Genomic DNA, 22,363 nt, shown 5'->3' with positions numbered 1-22,363 from the left:
ACCATTTGACTATAAACTAAATCCAGCAGAAGTATTTTCATTCAGTGGATATTCGGTGCTCTGGAATCTATTCTATCATCTTTTTTATTAAGCCTGTTAAAACAAAGCTCATACCTGCAGATCTCCATGCAAACGACTTCTCAGAGGAGCTTCAGCAGAAGAGGAGGGGAAGAAGAGGAGCAAGAGGAGAATTCAGGCAGGCCAGTAAGACAGAGGAGAGACAGATTTCACGATGCTTTGGTCAGTTTTTTTTTTTTTTAACTCATTCTCAATTTTACATAAAATGGTGGATGAATAAAACATAAAAAATAGGAAATACATCACAGCGTATATCAGCTGCATATGAAGGCAAACAGCGTTGTGGCGTAACAGAATGATTTAGAACCGGCTGCCATCCACAGAAAACAACAAGAATCACGTGGGTGAAAAGGGTAAAACTAATAGATATCCCCATGGAATTTCTCCAGTTAATTATTCACAATACTACAATTAACTTTCCTGAAATTCTAAGTAAAAATGTGCAAATGAGCTCATTAAATATGGATTCACATTTGGAACATTTTCAGATGGAAATCTTGAAAAAAATTACTTTCCATTTTTTTAGGCAAAACATTTGCTAAAAAATGTTCTCAATTAAATATATTAAATAAAAGTTCTAAATATAGCTGTCTGCTATTTGTAAATTCTTTTCCACTTTGTCTTTTTATTTTCACAGATCTTTTGAAGAACTTACTTTAAAAGAAAGAATATAGAGCAGGCCTCAGGCCATCACATCTACCTGCTGCTGTCTGCTGCCGGCGACTCAGCTCCCAGCATGCACCTCTCCAGCTGGCTGGCCACGATCTGCCGCTCCTCCTCCAACTCTCGAGTCAGCCGCTCAAACTGGAGCTCCTATGGGAGAGACATGCACATTGGCCATGAAAGCCTTCCACCATGACACAGCAATTTAAGCCCCCTTTTTAAGACCTATTTGATGCCAGTCAGAATTAAACGGTAAAGCCATTTTGTATTCGACCTGCATGACTTGACCGATTTCTCTGCGGCTATGAGGCCGTGACGCTGTTAAAGCAGATTCAGGAATTACAACACTGAAACTGTGTCCAGGACCTTTCAGCTCCTGTAATCTAATTACACATATTTTGGGAGTTTGAGTACAAAGCTGAGAGGATTGAGCTCAGGATGATAAAACATAAAATCAAGACCAACTCACGCTTTCAGTTTGATTATTCTGGCCAGACCGATCGTTCCCAAGCAAGGCTGCAAGTCTTTAAGTGAATAGGCCAGTGGCTGCGTAGAGCCTGGTTCCTCTGCCAACATGCTTACGTGATTTAGGTTGTTAACAGGGCCTAATTTAACATTTTGAGACATAGTTTCACAAAAACAAAACTATTTAAAAACTTAAAGCCCTCACAGTGTGCACATCTCCCCCGAGGCAAACTTTCAACCTCTTTAACTTTGATACTCAAGCAGCAATGGGGGGGACGACCGAACCGCCATGAATGTTGGGTGGTGAACGAAGGCTTGTACGGAAAACTGGACCCAAATGCAGACCACAGCCAAAGTGGGTGGAACAAAACATTTATTTCAAAATGGCAAACACAACATGGGGGGTTCAAAATCCAACAGAAGAAAAAAACAAAGTATCAACTAAAAGGGTCAATGGGCCTCAGTCCCGGACACGCTCAGGAACAAAGTACCAACAGAAGTTCAATGCCAAACTGAGAACCAAGGACTTACAGGAAACACGGAGGAGCAGGGAACACGACATGGAGTGTGACCATGACAAAGACAGTGACAATGAACCGAAAAGAGACAGTGGGAAACGCAGGGGTTAAATACACAAGGAAACAAGGCACAGGTGGTGCAATCATATACAGGTGATACACAAGAGGTGATCACAGCAGGGAGCACACAGGAAGAGAAGACCTGAACTTCAAAATAAAACAGGAACCAAAGGCAGGCCAAGACAAGAGGGAGCACACAGAAAGACAAACCACAACATGAAACAGGAAATGGAGACATAGATGACAGGCTCAGTCTCTGCCGCTTCATCATGTTTAGCAAAAGTAGGTTTCATTTTAGAATTTGGTGATAAAAGTAACATCCCAAGTTTCAGAAACTTTATTTTTCTGTACACTGAATTTGACTAATTTATTAAAAACCTAGAGGAGATAACCCAATTTCATACATCAGGCTGGACTGCCATCTCTGGCTTCCATGCTGCTGGGGTGAATGGGGTGAGTCAACAGGTTAATGGGAATCAGATGCTGCTTGTCTGCTCACTTCTTTATGATTTAAGTGAATCACTGCCTGAGGACACACGTCCTCTGGCTTGTCCCTGAGAGGGCCAGTATTAAAGATTCCTTCAACCCCTATCAGTAGTTTGTTATTTCCAAATATGTTTGGTCACAGAGATGATATCTCTCGCCCTGTGCTGCACGAGTGTCAGTAGACCACCCAAACACTGAAATATGACTTCTTTTTAAAGCCCACAGCACTGGTGGCTTAAGGGCAGTGAAATGGAGCAGATGATTCTAGGCTACATCAAACTGGCTGGTAGTTTTGCCGTTTTCTGATTTGTATTCTGTTACATAACACTGAGGTTTCACAGCTGCTTCATAAATATAAATTTAGGAAGCACAGCTGGTGTCATCGTGGCTGTCCACTGGAGAATTAGCTGTCTGCAAATAACATCTACATCCACACAGAGGGTATCAAGTGAAAGATCTGATAAGGCAGACATATTTTGCTACAATATATTTCGATATTCCTTGTAAAAAAACATGATCACATGTTTGTTAAAAAAAGACCTGACAATTTATTTGAGAAATACTCTTACTGTCCATCCTCCCTTACCTTTCGATTCAAGTAGGCTAACAGTTCCAACCCACCACTATTAAATGGTGGTATGCAGGTTTTCTTTCAGGCAAAGACAACCAAGCGCTGAAAGTGTATGAGTTATTCACATTTCTCAAAACATGTTTATCTACTTTACCTCTAAATTATCAGGCATACGGATGAGAATTTAATGTTTGGGTTAGACCCAACCCTTAAAAGAAAGAAAAAAGACAGAGGACAAGAAGAAGACAGACAGATTATTGCTGATCTTGTAAGTTTTCAGGGTAACCAGCAAACGACAACAGATGTCAAAATTCAGACATAAAAGCAGTGCTCATTTATCTGGTCCGAGTCCCCTATCTAGTCCTTCAAATCATAATCCTTTCAAAACAACAAAAGACACTTAAATCCATGCTCACAGCTTTACATCTTCTGATAAAAGCTCTTTTGTATTTGGGTCAGCTGCAGCCGCCATGTGACGATCCCAACCTTGACAGCATCCTTAGTGATGTAGTTTAAGACTGGAAAATCTGCAGCTGATGGTGAGTTAATACACACACACAGTGTTTTCAAAGGCAATCATTCATATGGACAGGAGCCCAACTATTCACTGTATATCACTTTGGCTCCGACTGCATGAAATTTTAATGATCCCCATGTGGAAACTGGTGGCGCACACAATTCTCCGGTTAATAAGTGTTGATTTTTCTGCGGCAATTTTCCTGAGTTAATAGAAGAGACGTTTGTCTGATTACACTCTTGGGCAGCACCTCCAAACTATCAGACTGTTGAAATAATTGCTCAATTAATTGCATAAAAAGCAAGCCAATGATTTTATTTTGAGTGCACGCCATACAGAGGATTCTTCTTCTTTGTTAAATGGTATTAGCAGTTATCAGGAGAATATAACAATATACATTTTTAAAGGTTTGGAAATAAGGTTTTTGGTTGTGGTATGGTATGGATAATGAAAATGGTTGGCCAAATGTAAAAGTAAAAAAGATAATTTAATGCAGACATAGATTAGTTTGGGGAATTATAGGACAAAATTAAATTAAAAGAATTATAAAATAAATTTTAGCTAAAAATTACAATGTGACGGAAAGATACATAAGTTATACATTTAAAAGGAAATGATCCATATCTGAGAAAAAGAAGTAAATAAATAAGGGCATTCATAAAAAAGCGGTCTGTTAAACCAGAAATATTAAATCATTTGGCATTTCATCCCTGAATGAACACATTAATTTTATATTCATAAAAATATTACTCATCTTCATGTATTTATTGATTTATTCTTTTACGTAGGCAGTTTGGTCCTCCACAGTAGACACCTTTACCCCGAGTTGATAATAATTTAGTCTAATCAAATCAAAGACAGGCAATCAGTCATAAACAGAACTGGACTGGGCCCCGGGGTGTTCAGTTCTACGTGTGTACTCAGTACTGGGCCCCGGGGTGTTCAGTTCTACGTGTGTACTCAGTACTGGGCCCCGGGGTGTTCAGTTCTACGTGTGTACTCAGTACTGGGCCCCGGGGTGTTCAGTTCTACGTGTGTACTCAGTACTGGGCCCCGGGGTGTTCAGTTCTACGTGTGTACTCAGTACGGGGCCCCAGGGTGTTGAGTTCTACGTGTGTACTCAGTACTGGGCCCCAGGGTGTTCAGTTCTACATGTGTACTCAGCACTTGCAGGTCAGACAACATCCGTTATTGAGCAGTCTTTATCTTGACCTCAGCTACACACCTGTAAAGTTTCATGAGTGCATTCTGCGTGGCAGTGACAAAATAAATAAACATCTGAACAACTTCTGTGGCGGCTCCTGCTGCTGTGGGTGTCGTTCACGTGGCGTTGTTGTTATGATTGTTTTCACCTTGTGAAAGCAATAATAACAACTACACATAGGAGGATGCATATGAGTCATTAGTGCAAGTGAGATAAAACCCAAGGGGGCGTGTAATGTAACAAGACGACAGGTCTTTAGCAACACTAGCAGATCTGTGGGGCTGCGTTCACGCACGCTGATGCTTTGAGCTCAGGTCATGCTCCAAATAAGGCTACCATGCAAATGCAAAGCAGGAATGATGTGCTCAGCAGCTGCAAATTAGATGTCAGCAGCTTAAACATGATAAGTTATAGTGTCATAAAAACGTCAAAAAATCCTGAGGTTGACATGAGTGTGTGAACCGAAATTTGAAGGTGATAAAGAGGCTCACTGTGGCACTGCAGAACATAGCGGACGTGATTTTTCATTTGATTTCGCAAAATATATACATAGCAAATCATGGATTGTTACTTTCAGCTCCTGCATTTATTAAACACCATGTCAGACATCATGGAGAGTTCCATAGGATATTAATAGGCTTTCTGTGTTATACAAATGTGTGTATTCTAACAGACACTAGCATAAGCAGGCATTAAACTTTTCTAAAACGGGAGAGAAGAGGTTCATTAAAGGTAGTGGTGTCATTACGGAGACATTCACTACTTTCAGGGGTGCTTAAGATGTTCAACAAAATGTGCAGCATAACTCCCCTCTCATCACTCCAGAGCAGCTGTGAGACAGGACAGGAGCACACAGCCCTCCTTGTTCCAACCACGTTACGGCAAGTCTCCAGGGACAAAAAGCCCCCGTCACCTCCTGACGTCTGGAAGCATGCCTCGCCCTGCCAGACCGATGCAGAGCTGTGCCAGGCGATGTCTCGTACCAGCTGGGGGCTACCAGACGATTCGCCACGGCCTATTGTGCACCGTCACAAAGTATTCGTCTCTTACTGAGCAACACCAGACCTCTGCATCCTCTTCCTCCCCCTGTGCCATGTCTAATCATAGCCCAGCACTTTGGTTTATCCAGACCGCATCTGTGATAGCCGTGAAATGTTCGGCCTAGTTCTGCTCTACATCTTAAGAAGAATTCTCCCTTAAAGACTTTCTCTATAGCTTCATATTTTCATCTAAAAACGCCATTTTGCATTGACATTCAACAATCAGAAATATAAAATCATCAGCAGAGCTGCTACACCCACAGCAGCCTCAATAGACCAGAATGCCATGCTTTTGTTTTGCCATCTCTCCTGCTCTCTCCACCCACGCAAGTAACCCATAGATGGATTTAAACACTTTCTTTTTCATGTGCAAACGCCCACCTTTGATAGAAAGCAACAAGTTTACACTCATTCTCCGGGGGCTGTCAAGAGGCATTTGGGGAGATGGTGGATGATGGCAGCAAAGTGGGTTCACTAAAGGAGTAAATAACTCCTGGAAATGAAAAGAACATCAGAGATCTTAGGATTTTCTGTTGCTTCCCCTTCCACCACAGTGACTCTGCAGCAGACCGCTAACGTGACACTCCACCTCAGGCGCCCGTGATCTCCAGTCAGCAAGGCAGGCAGCGACAACAGCACATCACAAGCTCTGGGTTTGCAAAAGGATGACAGTGAGCATGCACTCAAATCCAGGCAGATGTCAACCGTTTGGTGCCTCAGATATCATCGGGGGTGAGGAGGCGCTGGGCGGTGACATAACTGGATTGACAGAGGCAGTTTAAGCCTCCGACTGTGACCCTGCAGCCTGTAAAAGCCAAAACTCTTGCAGGAAAAGCGGCCATCAATCATCCACGTAGGGATGCGTGGTGTTTCTGGCTGTGGTGCTTCAAAGCAAATAAAGCAATTATGTTGTTGTCTAGGGAGGATTTAGCTGAGCATGCATATTCAAAATCAGCAGCACCAAACGTCACAGAGATCCTGCTTTTACTTCTGGGAGCTGCCCCGCACATCAAAATAGGTCCTCATGTGACACCGTAGCACCTCTAGCTAACAGACAATAAACTTCCTTACATGAGAGGATGAGAGATGTTAAAGTCGGGGCTTCAAGCTGTTAAAAGCCCCAGAGCTTCATAACAAGTACTTGAGCAGTCTCCGTGGGTAGATTTTGTTGCTGGCAGCATCAAAATCATGCAGGATGCAGTCACAAAATGGTAAAGGTGTATGAGAGTTGAGAATAAAGACCAAGTTTGAAAACAGGTAAAAGTATTAAGGGCTCAAGAAGTAGGTGAAGGGCTGTGGTCTTCACACTTCCAGCTGCATTAGGGAGCTGAGACCCATGAAAGTTAGCCTAGCACAATGAATCGTGGTGAATGGGAAGTGTTAGCATAGGGCAATCAAAAGTCTAAATAGACTTTGCTCTAAATTAATATAATGATGTTTTTTTAAACATTTGTTATGCAATAATCAGACACATTGCGGCAACTAATTTCAAGACTGAGGCAGTGATTTGCACCTCATGACGTCTGTGACAAAACCAGACATTTGCTGACAGCTAGAAGAATGACTGCTACCCGTCATAGCCAACACTGTCAGAGAGAATGCAGATGATTACTTCTATTTAATGACTTTTGAGTGAGGCATGCTAACACTCCCCAATCACTATCATTCACTGTGCTAAGCTAGCTGGCTGGTCTCAACTCCCTACTGCAGCACAGAGGGAAAAAAAGGGTCTTTATCTCCTTGTATGACTCAGGGGAGGAAGGACAGTAAGAGACTTTCCCAAATAGTGGGCATACTCCTCTATTATGTAGCAAGTCTTTTAAGTATAAAAAGAAATGTGAGCATATATATTGCAGAGGAGCCACTAAATTGACTATTTTGTCAAACACTGCGAGGAGTGAAGTTTTTCGGCGCATTTGGAACTGATGTAACATCCAAGTCTTTGGCTTTAAATTATTCACTTACTATCAAATGTAGCAGATCTAAAATGCATGATGTTGTCGTAGAGCGTCTGCATGATTTATAGTGGCTTACAGGAGGATTTTACCGAGAGCAATGTCACGGTTTTTCTTGACAGCATTTTTATTTTACATTCTATTTAAAGCAGTCTCGTGGCCATAGTGACCCAACGTGGAGGTCAATTTCAATGTCAAACAAGCACAAAATTCAATGACAGAAATTCTGTTGTGACAGCTGTTTAGATCTGATATCGCCTTGCTTTCTCCAAACATTTCAAAAGGCAGTTCCAGACGTCTCAGCTTTCATTGTGGCGCAACCTTGCTGCAGGCCGCTGTCTCAACATCTCATCACTCTCTCCATGTTTGCTCGACTAAATTCAACAGCCCTGCGACAGTTATGGGCTTTTCACTCCTTCTCCCGTTCCTACTTTTAATGGGCTAAATGAGAGCAAAGCAGAAAAGCGTAGGGGCTTGAAAAAAAATGGAATGCAATAACCGATGTGCTCCATTTAGCACGTCTAATTTGACATTTTTGTGGAGGAACTGCAGGCGGTAGATTTGACGCATCAGGAGCAGTGCTGGCGTTTGATTTCTACAACAATGAAGGTAAAACCGCTTGATTGTATATTACGTTGAAGACCAGCTACCTGGAAGTTAGGTTCTGTATGGTGGGGCCTTTTTGCACTTAACCTCAGAGCAACTCCAAAGAGCAAAAGTAAAGCAAAAGACGTCATAAACCTCGAAATAGTAGTGGGCCTTATCCAGGGTTGCACACCCAGGGACTACATTGAGAACATGGCTGCACTCCAGGCCTAATTAAGAGTAGGAGAGTAGACAGGAAGACAGACGATCACTTTGATGAGAAAGTGAGGGAGATGTAGCAACTGAAGGTGCTGCTTATGTGTACCGTAAGCTACTAAAACAAATGAAGGCAAACAAGAAAACTTGGCTGTCTGGTGTAAAGAAGGCCGCTTCACACGTAACAAAAACGATCAAAGATTCCACCAGACTTTACCCTCCACATTTGACACTGGAAAGGCCTCATGGTGCAGTAAATCACATTAAGGTAAGTGGGTCATTTTTTAATCAATTTTTTGTCTTGTCTCCCCATTATATCTGTGATTCACTCTACCAAGTCGGACCCGGTTGTTGCCCTCTCTGCAGATCTGGGGAGCACCATGAGTGGCCACATGCTTCCCCCGTGGAGTCGTCGGATACAGCTTTCCACCTGACAGTGAGGAGTTCCACAAGGGGGTGAAGCTACCCAGTTCTGCTTCTCTCTGAACAAGAGCCCTGATTGAACAGAGGAAGCGCTCGTGCAGCGACCACGACACCAACCTCACCCGACTTCCCACCCACAGCCAATTCTGTCCATACAGACACCAGACCAAGCTGGACGCAACATCGGGAATCAAACCAGCGACCTCTGTGTAGGTTGGCAATGTTACAGACCGTTGCACTTGAGTTTTAAGGTGTTTGTGACCGAATCTGAGACGCCCACGTTCAACCAAGTAGGAGGACATCCAAGTGTAAGGAAGAGGTGGTGCTGATCCTTCTGACAAACAAATAAATGTCACCATAAATATGACCTCCTTGGTGGAGGGAACTAGATTCAGTTTTCATTCAGTCTTTTCTGCTCTCTTTTCTTATTTATGAGAGTTTGACCAGAATTTGGGGTGCTCATTCAGAAGGCTCAGCATGGAGGCTCGTTCCATTTTCATCTGGAGATAATCCCTGGGATTTGCTCAGTAAATTCATCTGACTCCATTTATCCTGCGATGGATGGCGTAACTTCGTCAATTAAATGAGGGCTGTGCATGTAGAGGTGGGCTGCGAGAGACCACCACAACAACAAGGGTGTGACCACAGTGGCGCCTGCCCCCTACCTGCTCCTTGACGGATGCCAGAAGATTTGTGGTGGTCGTGGTGCTGCTGGCGTTGAGGCCATGACCGCTCGGCCCCTCACTGACCGCCATGGGCCCCTCCCCCTCTGCATCCCCCTCCTCCATGTCCTCGCCGCTGTAGTCCAGAGCCGGCTGGCTGCTGAGACGCCCTCTCTGACCCTGCAGATGGACACAGGATGTGCACAGAAATCATGTGAAAGTAGGATGAGATCTTTTTTTTTTTGACACCCACAATGCATCTCTGGTGCTAACTTGGATCCTCTCACATGGAGACTGACAGTGTGCAGTACCAGATCAATGTCTGCAGGGATTCATAATCAGGCTCAATAATAACTCTCCATGGCTCTCCTAATCCCGTCCTCACAGATTAACCCCTCACTGATTCCTCATGAACAAACTGCAATAGTTTTACCTTAATTTGCATTTGCAGGTGCACGGAAGGCGTTCACCAGCGTGTGTGCACGTAAGCGAGGCTGAGCCACCACCACTCAACCAAGGACGAGGTCACAGCGACTCACCGGACCTGAGCAAGCCGCCATCCCCGGCTCCTCACAACCCGAGCTGCCCGCCTGTCAAGCGGCTGTCAGCGCGACTCACCGGCCAGATGTTGCTGTTAGAAGCAGGCCACAGCTGGCTCGATCCCGTCCTGTTACGCGTCCATCCTCTTCCTGCTGCTGCACGCGGCCACGACGCCGACTACATTCCCGCAAAACAACAAACAGCCCCGGCCACGCGCTCCTCGTACAGTAATGCGTGATTTTTTTTTCCCTTTTCCCTTTATCCAGTGCGGGGTTTCAGTGCGCCCATCGGAAGCCCAGCCAGCCACCCGCCCACCAGCCCGCCCAGTCGCTATTAGCGATCAGCGGCGTGACGTCACCATGCGGCGATGGATTATTTTCTGATGCACAGATCGATTAAAGCGCCGAGGCGGTCACGTATGTTTTGCTGCCGTGGCTGCAGGAGCGATGCGGCGCGCAGCTGCGTGCATACCGCGCTGCTGCCGGGAGGACGGATGCAGCCTGCAGCAGCCAGTGTGTGTGTGTGAGCGCGTGTGCGCGCGTGTAATTATTGTGGAAGCCCATTTAACTGAAGCACTCTTAGATGACAAGTTAAGACGTCACTAAATAATTAAAACAGTATATTGTTTTAATTATTTAGTGATGTTTTAACTGCCTCTATAGAGGCACTGTAAGTCATAATTATTAGACTAATTATGACTCAGTGGCGATTAATTAAGACTAATCAAATACTGACAGTCTAAATCAGGGCTGCTCAAAGCGGGGCCCGGGGGCCAAATTTGCCCCGCCGAGAGGTTCGAATTTCGCCTCAGATGTAATAAATAACAACAAAAGTGAAATAATGCTTTAAATAAGTCGGAATTTAATATATTCGTTTTTCCTAATGTGATCTGCCGGCAGAGTGAAACATTGTGCAGGGTGCCAGTTTCAACCTTTAAAAGCTACACATCCAAGACAACTCAGAAGTGAAGAAATGAAGAAGCAGAGAGTTGAGATTACTGGTCAGAAGATCAGGGACCGTTTCACAGCTTCTCCAACTTGACACCACAACTTCAAACATGGCAGCTTCTTCCTTGACAGCAAAAACCATTGACAAACATGGGAGTTCCAACTGGCCTTGAACACAGCGCAAGTCAACCCCTATGAACACACACAGGCAGAGGACAGCAGTGGTGTACATGCACATGCCCATTTATTGAAACAATAGTCAAGAGTCTGCAGGGTCTTACATTGAGTTGTCAGGTGGATTTCTCCTCACGACAAAACATTTGAGGGATCTCGCGTTGAAAAGCTGCCATCAGTCTCATTTAGCACATTTGAAAATTAACATTTGCAGATAAAAAGCAAGGAGGAGGGAAACAACGTAAAGTTAAGCCACTAAAGGTTCCCACTAGTTTGTCAACTGATATGGCACCAAGTCACTACGAGGAGAGACACTTAACCGTTAAACTACCTGAACAGTTCATAGAAGTACATCTTCAGACAATATCAGAAGATGACACATTCGCCATCCTTGGTACTGCAGAAACAATCCTCTGGCCACTCGAACGCCGCACATTTTAAATGCGTTGTGTTGCAGTCTGACTGGATACCTTTTAAGAGTTTTTCTTTACTTGCTTTCATTTGGAGATCAATTTCATCCCAGTCGGATTAGGATTTTCACATCACTGTCAGGTTTTTACATTGAAAAGATTAAAAACCATTAAATGACTCAAGGCGGGACTGTCCATCAAATGTCAGAGAAATCTATTACTTTTCTTCTTTTAAAAAAAGTCCTGACAGTCGAATTAATGTGCCATCTACACCTGGAAGCCGTCTGCTGCTCCTAAAGAGCATCCAATAATTCACAGGAATTGAGGGGAAAAGGCTCATTTATTCTACAGTATTTTAGTTTTTTTCCTGGTATTCTAATTTCTATTCATCAGAGCTAAATTTGAGGAAAACGTGTCAAGAGATGGAGGCTTAGCACTGAAAGTTCTCCTCCAAAGTCCAAACTGCTGGCTTGGCACGCTCAGAACTCACTTAAAAAAACTCCTACATCTTCCCAGCAGCTGCAGTAGACGGCCATTTCCATTAACTGTTGTTGAGCTGAAGAAAGCAATAATACGACACCGACATTCAGCAGTGGCTCTTCATATGCAAACTGCTGATACGATGGGAGTGGAATCAAATACTTATTGATTTATTAACAAGTGTCCGATTAATTTAATGTTGGAATTAGGACTCAGGGGCTGATCAGAGCAAGCATTCTTGGATGATCCCACCTTGAGTTGGGAAGACCCAATGGCAGCAACTATTCTTGTGTCATCTTCGAGGAGGCAGTGGCGTCCGGCCAACCCAAGACTACCTCAGAATTCAGCCGCCCGTGTGTGACCATATCACCCATTCTAATCCCAGGCGTGATCGTCTTGCAGCACATGCTAGCAGTAATTTTTCATCTGTTGCACAATTAAGAAAATACTCAACTAAAAATATCAAGAGTTCAGGGGAATACTGGAGAAAAAAAGTTGCAGAGGAGAAAACCGAAATTCATTTTGGCCCTCTTTAACCGCAAGAGCTTTTTTTGGCAAGTGGTCCAACATCCCTCCAGAGAGCAGGAGGAGCCCTTGAGCCAAAAAAATACTTCACATCACTGGAACCACAATCAGTTAGCACAAACACGTCTAAAACATACTCGATCTTCATACAACCAGGGTGGAAAACTAACACCAGCCAAACAGGTCAAAATATGGCTGACGAAGCTCTTTTTGGGTTGGGAAAAAAAAAAGCGACGTTAGTTTCCTGACCTGCTCATGACTCGTCCTTCAAATCGAGAAACTGCATTAACCAAATAAAATTTACAGCGAGCACCAACACATCTACTCAACAAAATCTGTTCTTTTTACAAATTAAAGCAAATAAATAAAAGGACAGTACCATTGCTCTAAAATGAGTACAAAACCTAACAAGTCAGTGGATGTACAATACATGTGAATCCAAGAGGGGCGGAGTGGTGCGTTTGTGGGTGTGTGACGCCATGAGCCAATGTTAGAACCACCCTATTTCCCTGGAGACGACAACCTGCGCACACTACTCCAGATCGTCCGCGTCCAGCTCCGTCGCCACGGTGCTGGTCTGGTCCGAGGTCACGCCTGAAACACAACACAAGCATCCATTCAAATTGATGCGCGTGAAATAATGAGAATTCCAATGAGAGCACAATGTACTCTGGGATGTTGAGGTTCACCGAGCACACGAACCGCAAACTCAGGCAAAAGGGGTCAAGTAATGGACTCTGTTGATTCAGGGTCTTGGTGGGTTTGGATACAAATATGTGGACCAGTAAAGACCTTGGTGCTTTCCAGCTGAAGCTCGACAACACAATCAGGATTAAATTTAATTCCCTTTTGTGAGGGAAGGTGATGGCATGGGGCCAAAAGAGGTGTGGCTCAAAAACTCAAATGAAGTGCTACAACCTTCCAAACTGACAAGACATGTCGGGACCACAAACCAACTCTAGTTGAATCTCACTAATTCACTAAATGAGTAAATTGCATTCGTTTAAATATGGGATCTTGAACTAATCCGGTCAGTTTTGGAGCAGGGATATTCTAATGGGAATGTCTGATGAGGTGTCCTCCAAAGAGACATTCAAGGATGTTAAGGTATTGAATAGCAAATAAAACTAACACTGGTTTATAAATGTACTTTTGCATCAACAACAGTTGCGTTCTTTACAACTGTTCTCGTGTCGTACTTGAGGCATCGTCGTCATTGGGAGACTTCTTCTTGTCCTCCACGTAGCCATGACTCAGCAGCTTTGACATGCTGACCGGCGGAGCCTTCTTGTCATGACACCTGGGAAAGCAACACAATCGACAGCCTTTAGAAGAATATTCACCTCCATGAAGAGATCCTCTGCAGTCGACACTGCGAAATGTTTGTAGGAGTCGTAAGACGTTCTACTCACGTTCTCTTGTATTTGTTGGTTAAGGAAAGACCCTCCAACTGGCTGGCGGTGCCATCAGGGGACAGCTGCAGGACAGACACATTTAATCATGTTTATTCCTAAAACTCTCATTGGAACAGGCATAATTAAACACTCACTTACTAATGAGCAAGTGGATTAAACCTGGAAGATACAAACAATTATGAGATGACAAAAGAAAACCAGATGAGATTAGTGATGCAATGGAGGAACTGGCATGAAACATCAGCTGACTCCAAAAAAACACTGGCTTACAGATCACAACTGGTTTTCATGTACATGTGACAGAGTTAATGTGTCGATCCTCATCGAGATCATCGAAACTTGTGAAAAACAGGTTCAATACACACATCTTAAAAAAGATGGTTCAAAGTTTTTGCATATTTTTATCCTGTCGAACATTTGGGTTCAGAAATACTCCGCAGCTTCTGGTTTGTTTGTTTTTTATAGTTTTAGCTTTTACTATCGTCCTCTTGAAAACTTAAGGTTCCAATTAACTTGAATGATTTGTGCATCAATATACAAAACACAATAAGTTATTTAAAAAAAGAAATCACAGAACCCAAAGCTAAGTGAATGTAAGTATCACATATTCAGGAATTTGTGGAGTAAAATCAAGTACTGCAATCAGAAAACCAAATTAATTCATTCACCAATAATAAGGTTCAGAAATTGTAATTGATTGTACCACCCTTACTGGGTAAAAATGTTATAATCTTTCCTTGAAAACATCACTTCGTACTGAACATGAAATATGTTCAAAAAACATTCACACGAACAAAGTAGCAACAAAAGTAAACCAACTCAACTGAGAATAAATATGGATATGATGGTGAAAGCTAAGGTTATACAAACAGAAGAAAAAAGGATGCGATGGGAAAAAAAATAAGGAAATTAAGCATGGCGTCGATGTTGTGGTGACTAGTAGTTCACCTTCTTTTTATCATCGGTAAATCTATCAGTCTCTCTTTCCCAGGATGTACTGTTATCAGTGCCGAACGGTGCAGCCAGAGGCTGCCGGCCCTTCATCTGGCTGTCAGGAGATGTTGCATTGCTTCCACTGTAAATACAAAACCACGATGACACACGATGTCAAGTTTCCACTCATCACATGTGGATAATGCTTTCATTAGTCCTCAGCAACACGTTTACAAGGTTTGCTCCAGAACAACGCTGAAAGAGACTGAATATTTCTGAAGTTATCAGTTTCAGCACTCCCTCTCTTCCCTCAGAATCTGTCTGGAACTTGGGATCTGGGTGAATGGGAAAAAGTTTTAACAACACACAAACTCACAGTCTACGCATGCGGCGGTGGCGGCGGCAACGGCTTCATCAGGCTTGATGTCTTATCAGTTTATCTGAATGGCGTTCTTACCTTTTTAATTCATCATCTCCAAACCAGTTGGATGGATTGTAGGGTTTCCTCGGGTTTCCTTCCTCAGCATCAACATCATGACACAACAGCCCTGCAGGATGAGGAGGAGGACACAGAACGTTCAGAACGAAACACAAGCACTGCCCAAGTGAAAAGCACAAATGTTACAACTCTTTGAAGCTTTACCTTTATGGCCCCCCTGCTTTGCAAGCTTGACATATTCAGAGTCTGTCTCAAATATCCCAACCCGCCTTCCACTGATCCTCTCCATCGGAGTGCTTTCATCAGCACTCTGAGAGAGACCGGGAATCTGCGAGGTCGGTCCAGTCACGCCAGTGGATGAAGCTCCAGGTTTTATGCCTGCAAACAGTTGATAAGTACATCGGCTTGCTTAGCTGCATGGTTCCATTTTCAAGCTAAGTGAAGCGTCCTTGGACTACATGCAAGATGAGCTAAAATGTTTGTCAGATAATGGAGCCAGAAATGCTTTGGAATTGCATTATGAATAAGGCGAGGGACAGAGTCTTACCCCCGGGCTTGGTCCTTCTATGGTTGGGAACAGCAGCACTCATTTCAGCTGATTATTCAAATTATCTGTTGACCAAAGAGAAAACTGCTATCTCTCTTTGACAAACCTGTACAAATCAGACACCAAAGGCATCAAGAATCAGTTGTTGAGGTTTAAGTGGCAGTGTGCCGAAATCGCCTAAAGTCAAATTAAAATAGTCACGTTAAACGACAAGTAGTGGATCGTTAACTTTACGCAATGCAGGCTTAAATGAGCGACTTTCTCATTGGAGTTTGGTGCAGGGTTTCTCCGGGAGTAAAGAGCGACCCCTGTCTGCGATGCGTCACACCTCAAATTTAGCACGGAAAATTTGACTTTGGAAAAAAATGTATGGGCGTGAAATTAACCACTATTCCGATGTTCATTAGTATGCACAACCACGTAACTGTGAGCGAAATGCGAACAGCAGCTCTGGCAAGTGAGAGATAAGGTTAGCTAGCATTCACTGACATTTCATTCGTGAGCTTAATTCGTACAGGACTAATACTTTGCTTTCATTATCTACGTAATGCCTTGACTATATATTGAAGTGCCAACTGTGGCGAAAGATAACACCAGGCTCTAATTCTAGCATTCCAAACACAATATTTCTACTTAGCAAAGCCGCTAACAAAGCCTTGCTAGCTCGGTTAGCCGCCTTGCTAGTTGCCACAGCAGCAAGCCTTTCTTTACACTGTAGTTTTTAGCTACACTAGCAGCAACAGCACTTGCATTAAATACGGCACATATTTCAATATATGTTATCTTATAATTGTTGTGTGGGTTGTTTTAATACCGTTACCCTCTTCTTCGTCTCCAGTAAGACGCCGGACGCACACACTTCCTGCGGCACCTGCTGCCCACTTCCTCTTAGCTAGCCAAAGATCGTGTATCAACGGAAGATATTCAACGTGGCTTCATTTTAAGGGCGTGAAGTTAGATTTCACAAAATGATACTAAGCAAAGAGGGGCGAGGAATTAAGACAGGGCGAGAGTTCTTCGTGAAAAGGAGCGGATATTTATTCAAACTTGAAAAGTTTTTACACCTTATATAAAGAAACAGAGTAGACCGTTGAGAGTTTATTATTAAATCTTTATTTGCACACTATTAGTCTTTTGTCCTGAAAAGGAAACTAATTCAGCACAGCATGATGACGCTGTGGATGATGATTTTATTCATGGCCAATAAATAACTTTGTCGATATTTTTGTAGATCAGTTAACATTATACTTTATAAAACATATATATTTAATTTAACAAAATATATGTTGTTAGAACAAACAATATTTATAATTTCTCTGACAGAACACATATTATTAATTATGAATATGATCTAAGATATGGATTCAAGTTAATTCCATTTGAGATGTTTCATTCAAAACAAGATATATAACATAGTAAGCCTTCTGTTTAGAACATATGACATAAATGCACTTCCTCAATGTGAATAATACATTTGGCAATCAGATCACCACATTTCTCCAGTTTTTGAGTACTTAAAAACTGCATTAATTTAAGCTTCTAAAAAAGCAAATATATTTGTAATTAAAATGTGTCATGCCATTCTTATCAAAGTCAGTTTTGTCAGTGCATGCAGAACAGTAAGATCTGGACAATCAGTAAGAAACCATTTACTGATATGAAAGCAAAGGTCAGGTTAGAGGAAATAAGCTTCTGCTCTTTTTAACTTGGACCAGTTCTTTTCAGGCTCAGACTTCTCTCCCGCAGTCGGGGCAGAGGATGTCATCTTTGCATGTCAGGAAACCTCGGCCCACCAGAGACACACAGCACCGTTTGCAGTTGAAGCAGTCGTTGTGCCACTGGCGCTGCTCGAAGGAGATGTACTTGCTACCGCCGAGACCTGAGACAAAAGCAACAGAGTGGAGCCATGAAGGAGGAGGGAGAAAACAAGCCCGGTGCCCTCATGATCCCACTGATGAAATACTCTGGTAACTGGACACATTGGACGAAAAGGCCCAGAAAATTATTAAAGATAGATGTTGATGGATGATCTAGATGGACCCTGTTAAATGAGGGTCATAGGGTATTCTCACCGCTGATTGGGGTGGTGCAGTAGGCACACTTCTTAGCAAACAGGTTGCAGAAGCAGTCAAAGCAGTAGGCAAAATCATCCCGGGAGGTGAAGCGCTGGCCAGACAGCTGCTGCTTACACCCGATGCAAACAAAACACTCTTTATGCCAGGGCTGCTCACGGTAGGTCACTCCTCCAGTGGTGATGGCCTGCAAGATGTAGCAGCAAGCACACTCTTATTCATCAAAACACACACGTGACACGTGGGCAAAATATGTCAAAGGTGGGAGGTAACAAAAACAAAAATATTTATTACTGTGCTTTGCAGTTTTCAAGTATCTGTGCCTTTTTTCCCCCGAAAACATTTTACTTTTACCACCAAACATCTTCAGTTCAGTATAACTGCATGTTTACTGAAAAATAAAATGATCAAAAAGTTGAAAAAAAAACTTCCATCCTTACATTTTCACAAACAACAGTACTTTCTACTTCTTGCGTGTCTTAAAACAGGCTTGCTACTCAAGTATTCATGGATTTTCACATACATCATCTTTATCTATTTGTCAGTGCGCTACTTCTTAGCCTTCATTTCAGCCTAAATGGAAAGGATGTCCCTTTGAGACTTAATTCACTCTGAGGTGAAATTGTAGAATTGTAGAATTGTAGGTGTGTTGGTCTAAACATTGGAGCAAAGCTAATATTCACTATTTTCATCGTATCATTTCCATTGTATTTCAACGAGCCCTCTTTTAAAAAAAAATAGAATAAAAATAAAATGGAACGGAAAGGCAAGCTATCAGATAACGATCATTTACGGGGTTTACTGATTTTTTTAACAGCTCCAGTACATACAGAATGTAAAGATGCAGGCCTCCCAGTCTCGCCTCTTTCATTTTTATTTTTTTTTTGCTGTGTGTCATCAGCTTAGTCACATCTCACCTAACAGCTTTTAGCCTAAAAAAAACCACCTCCCACCCCTCCTGTTTGACCATCTGTTTCCTGGCTGTAGCTGTTATACACCTCCTCACTCATACTGTATGTGCTTTTACATGCTAGACTTCAGGTGAACTGTTATCTGTAGGCTGGATTCACTCAGTCAATGTATGCGGCTGCATAAGATGTAGAATTTGATTGAATGGCATATACTTAATCAAATCATCATGTGCTACGTTTGCCTCAAAGCTCCCCAGTGGAAGTCTAAAGGGAAGAGCAGTGGAGGGTGGAGGGGTTTGTTTTCGGTGTTACCTTCTTGCACTGGACGCACTGCAGCGCGAACTGCTTCTCGTAGCAGGGCAGGCAGTAGTTGTTGCTCTCCTTCTGGATGAAGTTCCTGGTGCCGATGGGCTGCTGGCAACGGTTGCAAGCAAAGCAGTTCTCATGCCAACTGTTGCCCCTGTGCTCCATCTTTTTCGAGCCTGGTGGGCAGCAAGAAAAGAGGGAAAGGAATTATTAACAAATGTCCTTTCCAATTTAGCCTGCAAGCCCAGTCAACACAATTGAACCAGTACTGACATATTTTCATGTTTTCTCTCTCTAATTTCATTAGATTAGTATCAATTAGAATACAGACACAGAGAAAGGAATTCATTCAGAGACGTGACGATGAAAATTTAACCTTCTTCTGGCTGCTCACCTGGCATGATGGTCTTCATACATGCGTGGCACTTGGCGGAATACTCGTTACTGTAGCAATCGGTGCACATGAGCATGTCGTCCTTGCTGGCAAAGGGCAGATCCACCAGTGAACGGTTGCAACTGATGCAGAGGAAGCATTCACTGTGCCAGTGACGGTCCTTGAATGACAGATCCTGTCGAGGCAGGGGGAGAGGGGTGTTAGTGGAGGTTATCAGTCAGGTGAGGGGAGCATCTCTGGTCCATGAAAATTTTATGCACAGTCATGCAAATGTACAACTTTATACAGTTTGATGGATGAAATACTAAAGTATGGCTCCTGACTAGTAGTGGGCAAATATGAACGAGCAGGAGTTTGATATGAATCCCCACTCTGCTCAAGTGAAGACTGAGCATTATCATTATTAGAGGAACTGTATCAAAACCTGAAGTTTGTTCACTCAAAGGAACCAAAACTGTGAGCAGTTGGTGTCCACCAACAACTGATGGCCAATTTGCTCAAGAATCAGTCAAAGTAGGCTTTTTTACTTCGTCTGTCAAAACTTGTTGCTGTTTTTTGAACTCTAGGAGGAGTACAGGAGTACTTCTTAATGTCAAGTTGCAGGTTTTCAAACACCTATGATTTGAAACGAGCCGCAAAAGCTTAAAGCTCTTACCTTGGAGGTGCAGCCAATGATGGTCTGGCACACTTCACAGGTGTTGGAGTAAAGTTCTTCATAGCAGGGGATGCAGTATGGGTTCTCTTCCTTCAGAATGTACTTCTTCCCATACAGGGACTCCTGACACTCGGCACAGTCATGCGGTTCAGCCATAGAGATTCAAACCTCCTCTCTCAGTCTGTTCCTAGAACCTTGACAGAAGGATGTCAGAGCACGAGATCACAAGTGGTGGCATGAAATTAGATTTCTGTAATTGCTTTACAAAACACCCAATTTCAGGATCACATGGTCCATTAAACTGCATCATGACTCGTGCACCAGGTACTGACTGGAGCTCTTCTGTGATTCATGGAAAATTAATTTATTGCGATGTGCAACAGATTAGGCAGGGGAATGCTGCAAAAAGGCATCAAATGGGTGCACACTGCAGAGTTAATACCTCCGAATTTATTAACAGATGTTACACGACTTTGAATTGGGATTATTTTTTTCATCAAAATGGCCTTAATTTAAAGTTGGTGGATTTTGGAGAACATCTACTTAATTAAAGGTGTCGCGAAGAGCTGAAACTGTGAGGAGGAGGAAGGAGAGCAAGGATGAAGACAGAGCAGAAGCGGCACCAGACACAAAAAAGAGGGAAGCTATTTGTCACCTATTGCAGGACAAACAGGATCACACATTAATCCATTTTTAAATTTGGAATATGGAACCACACCACAAAAAATCTTGCAAACTCTAAAAATCAGTTCTTAAAAAAACAAAAATTGACAACTGGAGGGTCTTTATGGAGGGGGTGTGTCAGGCTTATCATTCATTGGATTGGATGAAACTCCCTAGTCAATCATCTTTCTCTGTATTTATCCATCCATTTTCTACCTTTTATCCTGTTAAGAGTGGCAGGGGGGTGGAGTCTATCCCAGCAGCCTTCCCCCTGGACAGGTCACCAGTCCATGGCAGGGCCAACACATAGAGACAGACAACCATTGGCTCTCCCAGCCACGCCTACGGTCAATTTAGAGTCTGGATTAACCTGGTCCCTCTTGATGTCTTTGGACTGTGGAGGAAGCTGGAGTACCAGAGAGAACCCAGCAGGAACAGGGAGAACATGGAGACTCACCCAGAAAGTCCCTGTGCTCCAGCCGCCCCCCCCACTGTAAACCTTCTCAATTCTTGATAAAACCTATGTATATCAGGTTTTCCTCTATTCCTACCACCTGAAAACCCCTTCAGTGCCCCTCAATGACACCCCTGTTCATGTCATGCTCATTTAAAACTTCGACACTGAAAGAATTTATCTATTTTTCTACAAACCCCCTTTCTGTCAGCTGTACACCTCTCATCCAGCAAGCTGTACCTCACAGAAAACAATTTTCAAAATCCACAGTAGATCCCAAAAAAATTGCAAAAAAATATGTGCACAATCTTCTCAAATAATCCACTGGATTATGTCTAGACAATCATAAAGATTTACGGGGACCTGGCTAGCATAAACCAACACAGATCTCTGCAATGATGACGAATCACTGGATGTCCCAGAGAAGCCTCTATGAATGGAAAATCAGCATCCAGAGATGAAAGATCAGAAGAGAGAGAGAGTCTTCACCTGTCAGTGTCCGCTGAGGAGTCCTCTCGCAGATGGAGACCAGAGATGCCCGTCAATCCTCCCAGCCCATCTGCTTTATAAGGTTAGAGCAGATCGTGAAGGTGGTGACCGTGGTGTGACTGGAGTGGGCTGGTCAGTTCGTCTTCAGACTCTATAAATTGAAGCCAGAATGCCAAAAAACAAAACAAAACCAAAAACCTTGAACTTGCATTCACAAAAAGTGAGAATCAGGTGATTTAACATCCATATATTTGTCATTTGTTGTCACAAAAGAAAAAAAATGCAGCCAGTAAATGAATCACATTCTTCTTTTTATATTTAAATATTTCTTACCAATGTACACATATAAAAAAAATATTCTGAAAACATTTTGTGAAACATGCTTGAAAAAGTGGTACTGGTATGAGACTTGGCATCATGTCAGGACCAGGATCATAGCTACATGACACAGATGCAGCTGATTGCTGGTCTGGTAGACAACCGGCCGTCAAGGATCGGTTACTTCGGTAACTTAGACTTTAGTCCCTCAACTTTTTAGTTTGATTTTTCACATTCTTATTCAGGCG

At 42.9% G+C, this 22,363-nt stretch overlaps 3 protein-coding genes across 7 annotated transcripts in view; all 3 read right to left on the bottom strand.

The window, feature by feature from the left end:
• The window catches only part of LOC147272825 (plakophilin-4-like), a 28,298-nt gene extending 17,904 nt beyond the window's left edge, over positions 1-10,394 (bottom strand). Inside the window, exons 1-4 of one of the 2 annotated variants that reach the window (XM_086202241.1) lie at positions 10,062-10,394; positions 9,447-9,623; positions 779-891; positions 115-149 (exon numbers count right to left, since the gene is read on the bottom strand). In XM_086202241.1, the coding sequence (XP_086058367.1) occupies positions 115-149; positions 779-891; positions 9,447-9,569 (271 nt within the window). In that variant the 5' untranslated portion in view covers positions 9,570-9,623; positions 10,062-10,394. The remainder of the gene's footprint in view (positions 1-114; positions 150-778; positions 892-9,446; positions 9,624-10,061) is intronic. The other variant, XM_086202231.1, reaches the window with a different exon arrangement.
• A 758-nt stretch (positions 10,395-11,152) lies between these two features.
• c1h7orf57 (chromosome 1 C7orf57 homolog) lies at positions 11,153-16,755 on the bottom strand. Of its 4 annotated transcripts, none has more exons than XM_086202191.1 (8): positions 16,668-16,755; positions 15,854-15,918; positions 15,511-15,684; positions 15,325-15,415; positions 14,883-15,009; positions 13,932-13,996; positions 13,719-13,819; positions 11,153-13,113 (listed from the first exon to the last, which is right to left on the bottom strand). In XM_086202191.1, the coding sequence occupies exons 2-8, from the start codon at positions 15,894-15,896 to the stop codon at positions 13,052-13,054; spliced, it is 663 nt and encodes a 220-aa protein (XP_086058317.1). In that variant the 5' UTR covers positions 15,897-15,918; positions 16,668-16,755; the 3' UTR covers positions 11,153-13,051. The 4 variants fall into 4 exon arrangements, with proteins under 4 accessions (XP_086058317.1, XP_086058326.1, XP_086058345.1 ...); XM_086202200.1 differs by having other exon boundaries at positions 15,854-15,959; positions 16,668-16,754; XM_086202219.1 differs by having other exon boundaries at positions 16,674-16,741.
• Positions 16,756-16,921: 166 nt separating this feature from the next.
• Positions 16,922-21,911, bottom strand: LOC147272823 (four and a half LIM domains protein 2-like). The gene is made up of 6 exons (XM_086204647.1): positions 21,798-21,911; positions 20,192-20,385; positions 19,537-19,711; positions 19,149-19,318; positions 17,926-18,112; positions 16,922-17,732 (listed from the first exon to the last, which is right to left on the bottom strand). The coding sequence occupies exons 2-6, from the start codon at positions 20,345-20,347 to the stop codon at positions 17,581-17,583; spliced, it is 840 nt and encodes a 279-aa protein (XP_086060773.1). The 5' UTR covers positions 20,348-20,385; positions 21,798-21,911; the 3' UTR covers positions 16,922-17,580.
• Between the last annotated feature and the right edge of the window lie 452 nt (positions 21,912-22,363).

The sequence above is a fragment of the Aulostomus chinensis genome, chromosome 1 (assembly GCF_037954235.1).
Source record: "Aulostomus chinensis isolate RoL2024-O1b breed Wild chromosome 1, RoL_Achi_v1.0, whole genome shotgun sequence".
In the NCBI taxonomy this organism is placed as follows: domain Eukaryota; kingdom Metazoa; phylum Chordata; class Actinopteri; order Syngnathiformes; family Aulostomidae; genus Aulostomus; species Aulostomus chinensis.
Note: the sequence above shows the minus strand (reverse complement) of the source record. Positions and strands in the feature narration are given on the sequence as shown.

What these genes read in the sequence shown, in the direction of transcription:
- c1h7orf57 (XM_086202191.1), bottom strand. Translation starts at nt 15,896, where the DNA reads ATGAGTGCTGCTGTTCCCAACCATAGAAGGACCAAGCCCGGGG. An exon ending in ACCAACAAATACAAGAGAAC is followed by an intron (nt 13,820 to 13,931) that starts GTGAGTAGAACG and finishes TTGCTTTCCCAG; the next exon opens with GTGTCATGACAAGAAGGCTC. An exon ending in CAATGACGACGATGCCTCAA is followed by an intron (nt 13,114 to 13,718) that starts GTACGACACGAG and finishes GTTGTGTTTCAG; the next exon opens with GCGTGACCTCGGACCAGACC.
- LOC147272823 (XM_086204647.1), bottom strand. Translation starts at nt 20,347, where the DNA reads ATGGCTGAACCGCATGACTGTGCCGAGTGTCAGGAGTCCCTGTATGGG. An exon ending in TATGAAGACCATCATGCCAG is followed by an intron (nt 19,319 to 19,536) that starts GTGAGCAGCCAG and finishes GCTGCCCACCAG; the next exon opens with GCTCGAAAAAGATGGAGCAC. An exon ending in CTGCACCACCCCAATCAGCG is followed by an intron (nt 17,733 to 17,925) that starts GTGAGAATACCC and finishes CTTTTGTCTCAG; the next exon opens with GTCTCGGCGGTAGCAAGTAC.